The sequence below is a fragment of the Melopsittacus undulatus genome, chromosome 3, assembly GCF_012275295.1.
Source record: "Melopsittacus undulatus isolate bMelUnd1 chromosome 3, bMelUnd1.mat.Z, whole genome shotgun sequence".
In the NCBI taxonomy this organism is placed as follows: domain Eukaryota; kingdom Metazoa; phylum Chordata; class Aves; order Psittaciformes; family Psittaculidae; genus Melopsittacus; species Melopsittacus undulatus.
In genome coordinates this window covers 63566935-63572934 of record NC_047529.1, presented here as the reverse complement: position 1 = coordinate 63572934, position 6000 = coordinate 63566935, and the positions used below count along the sequence as shown (strand labels likewise).

Sequence of the window (6000 nt, the reverse complement as noted above, 5' to 3'; positions counted from 1 at the left end):
AGCCCTAGCAGCCCAGGGAAGCACAAGCCTCAAAGGCTTGAGTCCAGCAGTGCCCCATATCTACCATGGACAAGCTATCTGCAATTGTTTATTTATCTTTCACTCACTGGGGATTAGGAGGCCTTTAGTTTCCAGGAACAAGCCCTGTCCAGGAAACACTTGCCATGAACTCTGCTTTGCGTCAAAGCTGTCTTCCCTATAGGTATTACAGGTATTAATTCACTAAAAGCATTAATTTACATTAAGTTTTGGTTGATTTAGTTATCTCATTAGGGGTGGGTCAAGTTTTGCTTTGTTCAGGGCTACAGCATGAACCTTTCCTTGCCCTGCTTTGTGATGACCTTGTCTACCTTTTTTCTTTTTGCTGTTCAGCTATAAAGCAAATTCAGAGAACATACAAAATTTAGACACATGTGCTTTATACCAAAACAGATGCCAAAAGAGGCTCAGTATTCATTTCTGCTTTTAAGAAAAACTGTGGCTGTAAGGGCTATGTAACCAGACACAGTGATTTTAATTAATCTTTACAACTTTGTCTCCTTGCTGATACTCAAGATAGTTTTACAGGCACTTCAGTTATCTTTTTGTCAATGGCCTCTCACAACAGAATCCAAGAAATTTCAAAGATTTCCAGGGATTAAAAAAATGAAGAAGGAACGATGGTGTCTTTACAGTGTCATGTTAAATATGGCAAGCTCTCCACCAATTTTCTGCCATGTGCATTTCTTCTTCCTGGTCTTCACAACATTTCCAGTTCCAACAGTTCTCCCATTCCACAGCACTGATTGCCCTCCTAAGATTTGTCCACTGCCAACCTCTGCTTTGTAGTAAGAAACACCTGTATAATTTTCAGATTCTTGCATAAGAGGAGTCTTTAGCAAGAGTTGTTCAGTCCTGATTTCACCTGAGCTGTTTTTCGCACAAATGCTTCAATTACTCTTCCTTAGTCTTCCTGCAGCCACAGGCTCTGGTGGCACATGAAGTCATGCTTATAGTGGCCTTCTGTTATCCACTTCTTTCTCTGCTACTGTGTGGTCCTTCCTGCAGCAAATGCAAATGGCCGGTGACAGCCCTTGTCAGAAATGGGTACTATCACCTCCCGTTTTAGCAAGTCTGAATATATATTTCTTCTGGTGAGCTTTGTGTTCAGGTTGTCCTTAGAATCAGTCACCTTTACATGAAATACTGCTTCTCCACCAAGAAGCCAAGAACCAAGAACTTATTTAGATGATTTTCACTCTTATTGATTCAATTTTAATTAATTTTCTTAAAAAAAAAACAAGAAAAAAAATCCCCAACCTAAAAAAATCAGTTCCAAATTCAAAACAAGAAAAGTGTGAGGGTACATAATATTATTTGCAGAGGATTACTTGATTAGGTTAGAATTTCAAATGATGCTGTAATCAGGGATCTGAGATTTTAATCTGGGGATATCTCTGCTTAATATAAATCATGTCTTTGTCATGAGCCAGCTTTGCTGCCCAAAACATCAATTCCAATTAGAAAATTTCACAATAGACTCAAGTATTACTTATTGTTACCTTCTTAAGTCAAATATTTTGTGGCCCTTCCACTTCCCTTTCTCACCCACCTTTTCCTTTTAAGGAAGGGTTTTTTTTTTTTCATTTTTTTCCTCTTTTGTTTTATGTTTCCCTTTCAAAAAATGATGCTTAATGTTAAAGTGGAAATGTTGCACATTACTTGCAAGTATACTGGACCACAAGAATGTAAAAATAACATTCTATGTAAAGGTAGGAAGAAAAATATGGAAACAAAAGCTGGTATATTTGAAATGAGATGGAATGGTGTCTGTGTCTGATTCTCACATCAAATATTTTAACTGGTGAACCTGCAAAAATATAGAGTGAGCTGCGGTGACATAAATTAAGTGCTAACACATGTTAAATCCATTCTAATAATTTTCTAGGCCTAAGAAAGAAAATTCTCTTGAAGACAAGAAAATACATTTTCTGTTTGTTGTTCTTTAAACTTTGAGGGAAATTTATCCCAAAGTCTGCCACCCTAGTGAGCCCAAACTGCTGACTAAACAAGTATCTTTGATATGTTTTTGCACCTGTTACTGGGTTTAAGCTACCAAAGGCTCCCTGTTCACAGCGCTGGAGAACAGGTCTTTGGAACTGAATCCGGAGAACAGGATTCCTGTTTACCTAAATTAGCTGATAAGAAAGCACATATCCAGCTTACGCTTTCAGTCTTGCTTCTCTTTTGGGCTGAGGCTGTACTTAGCAAAGATGGCTTTATACAGCTGGGTGCTATATCCTTCCTACTCTTGGAAGGGTATCCCAGGGAGGTGGAGAATAAGGGTTTGAATCCACTCAAGCTGAGGTTTCTCTCTTTCTTCAGAAGAGCTCTGAAGGTACTCGAGGTACTGAAGACTAAAGGAGGAAAAGGCATGTAGGAACCTTACTGTTGAATACTGGTTATGCACTTTGACAAATGCTTTTAGGACTATCAGTTTGCATTTAGTTGCCTAAATCTCATTCAAGTCTCTTTCTGGGTATGAATGTATCTTCCTATGTGGGCCTAAGTCTTTTTGTGTCTTCAAGAATAGTTACAGTTGGAGAATAAATTCCTCAGAACCTGTAAAACACTGAGCTATGGTGATAACCTGGGCTGTCCAAGGTAACTCAGTGAAATATGATTGAGCATCTGGTTCATATCTTTTCCGGGCTAGTGGTAGTAACAGTATTACTTTACATAGGGATAGTAGCAAAAAATGTCCTTGAAGTAGTAGAACGTAACTTGGGATGAGTTATTACTATTACATTTCTTGAAGGCTTCTTGCAGTGCATACAAAAAGCCAATAGCACTTTGCAAAAGGTAGTGGCGGTTGGAAGATTTGGAGAATGCATTGTTCACCAGTTCCGGCTGGACTAGAGAAACAAGCAAAACAAACGTCTACACAAGAGTCTGCTTTAATCCATCATTCTATTTTATGAAGCATCACACAGCATTTTCACCAATTTAGCATTTGACAGCAGTCTCAGTAAGGGCCACAGGGTTATTTAAGGAAAAAGCTGGCAACCTATTTCATAGTCACTGACTCCTCACTTGGCAGCATCACTCTTGGAGCGCTTGGGTAGTACCCGGCAGTTGCTGACCTATTTGAGGAAAATCGTGTAAATCTATAATCCAGCGGTAAATCTGAAAGACAGAAACATACCACATCTGATTAGCAACACAACCCATATCACATAAAAAATAAGCCTGTAGTGAATAGCAGTACTTCTTAAGACCTTGAGCTGTTTGCTCACTAGCTTTAGACCTCAATCAGATTGTGTGATTACATATTTACGGGATGTGTTCAGCTGTCCAAAGGATTGACTTTCAGAGTTTACTCAACTGCAGCAAAGGATATTCAGTTCCTTGATTACTGAAATAATGCTAGTCATAGAAAATGATTTAACTAATGCTGGAAAAGTAAACAAAAAACTTCATTGAGCCTAGATGGCCTTTTCCCACTAGAACACTTTCACATTCACTCTTCAGTTTGTCACCTTTCTCTAGAAATCGGCAATCTACTCGTAAGAGGACTACATTTAAAACTAAAAAGTCAATTTTTTTTTTTTGCTTGGGTTTGGTTTTGGATATTATAGCAGAATTCCCCAAAGGCACCTGCTCTTAGACCTTCCTGCAGTCCAGTGTTAACAACATCATTTTGTATTAATTCTTAGAAATCTGCACTTGTAACTTGGCGTACTCATCACTTCCAGTTTGTAAAGAACACTGAATGCATTAAAATAGTTCTGTACAGTCAAAGCTTTCTTTTCTGTAGCTTTCTAAAACAACCTCTTTGCTGCCAGCAGTGACCCACCCACTTTCACAGCCAGAAAACTGATACTTCCCCATGCTCACCTTGTATTCAAAGTTCAAGAAACCAAATTAAAGCCCCACACAAATGAGACTTCATTCACAAAACAATTACCCTTACAATAAAAAAAAACCGCAAACCCTAAACCAAACAAAACCCCAAAAAATGGTTAGCTCCTATCCAGCTTGTCTGTTTAGAACCAAACCAAAAGATAAAAACAATTACTCAGCTCATCTGAACAGTAATTTATTAATGACAACTGTTATCTTTTTACTTTGGAGTATGTTTGGGGCAATGATAGCCTATCAGTATGCTACAATTCCTTTTTTCTTATTTTTTAAATTTTTTTTTAATTCAGCAGCATTTGTGAAACAGAAAACGTGATCTGAGCAGTTTTGGCACAAACAACAGGAAGTTCAGGTCTGTCTCACAAGTGATTCACAGGCAGGCACCAGGACAGCATCCAGGTCTGTAGCTTTAAATCCATATTAAACATAACTAAAGCAAGCAAATTAGTATTCAGATCCAGCTGAAAAATCACATAGAGGCTGGAATAAAGTATGACTGGGAGGAGACTTGATTGGAAGTAAATTATGCTTTACTAAGTCGGTTACTTCAGCTTGTCAAAGTACATTTTCTCATTTGGTTGGAGTCGAGCACAGCACAACAGGCAGATGTTTTTCTAGTCTGCGAAGGCCCAGTGGATTTACTGGCTGCTGAGTCTATTTATGACAGCTCTGTTTAAAACAAAGGTTTCCAAAATAACAAATAATAATGAAAAACAAGGCAAGTATGTCTGAGTATCTTTATGAGCTATAAAAACACATGCCATACAGTTATTTTTATATAAAAGCTTTCACTAGATTTTCAGTCTTGCAGTCTGGAGTCTCCCAAGAGTAGCTTAATCAAAGAGAAGCACAAATGGGGCAGACCTGCTGCAGAGTTGCTTATGCTGAAGAGAAGAATCATTTGGAACAAAATGGTCATTTTGTTGTTATTTCCTGTTGAATTAGGTTTACACAATCAGTTTAAACACCAAACCCATGCAACAGACAATGCATAAGACTCCAAAAGAGAATAATTACTTTTTTACATATTCAAACCCCAATCTATCCATTTAAATATTGCTTTTGTCTGAGCAAGCTGACTTTGGAAGATGACCAGAAGGTACTTATATTTAAAAATGCTGCCCAAAGCATCCCTGAAAATTGCATGAAGCATGAACCTGACACTATTCTTCACCTATGAAGCAGTTTTTATGTATCACATAGGAAAAATCTTCATGCATTTCCATTTTTTTTTCTCAGCAGAGATTTTATGTGCTGCATCTGTTGCATCTGCTTTGCCCAGAATATGCAATGTTTTATATTATTGCTTGATTTCTGATAAAATCTGGACTGATCAGAAAGGCATACTTGGAATCTTAGAAACTATAAATAAAAACACAGCGGGGGGACACCTTACTGCAGTCTTTCGATACCTAAAAGGGGTCTATAAGAAATCTGGAGAAGGATAAAACAAGGCATAATGGGTTTATAATGAAGGAGGTGAGATTTAGATTAGGCATTAGGAAAAGATTCTGCACTGTGAGGGTGGTAAGGCACTGGCACAGGTTGCCCAGAGAAGCTGTGGCTGCCCCATCCCTGGTAGTGTTCAAGGCCAGGCCGGATGGGGCTTTGAGCAACCTGATCTAGTGGTAGGGAGGTTGGGTCTAGATGATCTTTAAGGTCCCTTTCAACTCTAATCATTTTGTGATTCTGTGATGCTATGAATAACTTGAAGAATACAGGGATAAAATAAATATTTATTTGTTTGTTACTGGGGAATGCAAAACCAATATATTAACCCCCTCCTCCCCACCCCGAAAATCCAGAAACTTTCATAGATGAAGACTGCTCATTTAAACTAAGTTTTTTTGAAAACGTTTCAACTTAAAACAAAATGCAGTTGCCCTGGATTGCAAAAGTATCATTTGAAATGTACAGCAATGTTCAATCCATCTTCTTTTAATGTAAATGGCAGTGATATCACTAGGTGCAACAATACTGTCTCATCAACAAAAAACAGTGATACAGGTCTGCAGTCTGCCTTCTGGACATAGCAGCAATTAATTTAATATCTTGTCTTAACCCATAGTATCACTGCAGACATAAAGAAATAAGCAGCTC

General features: G+C 38.0%; 1 protein-coding gene across 1 annotated transcript in view; it reads right to left on the bottom strand.

Annotated features, from left to right (window-relative positions):
• Positions 1-2920: 2920 nt before the first annotated feature.
• The window catches only part of NT5DC1 (5'-nucleotidase domain containing 1), a 126978-nt gene continuing 123898 nt past the window's right edge, over positions 2921-6000 (bottom strand). Inside the window, exon 12 of the mRNA XM_031054115.2 lies at positions 2921-3165. Within this exon, the coding sequence (XP_030909975.2) occupies positions 3047-3165 (119 nt within the window). The 3' untranslated portion in view covers positions 2921-3046. The remainder of the gene's footprint in view (positions 3166-6000) is intronic.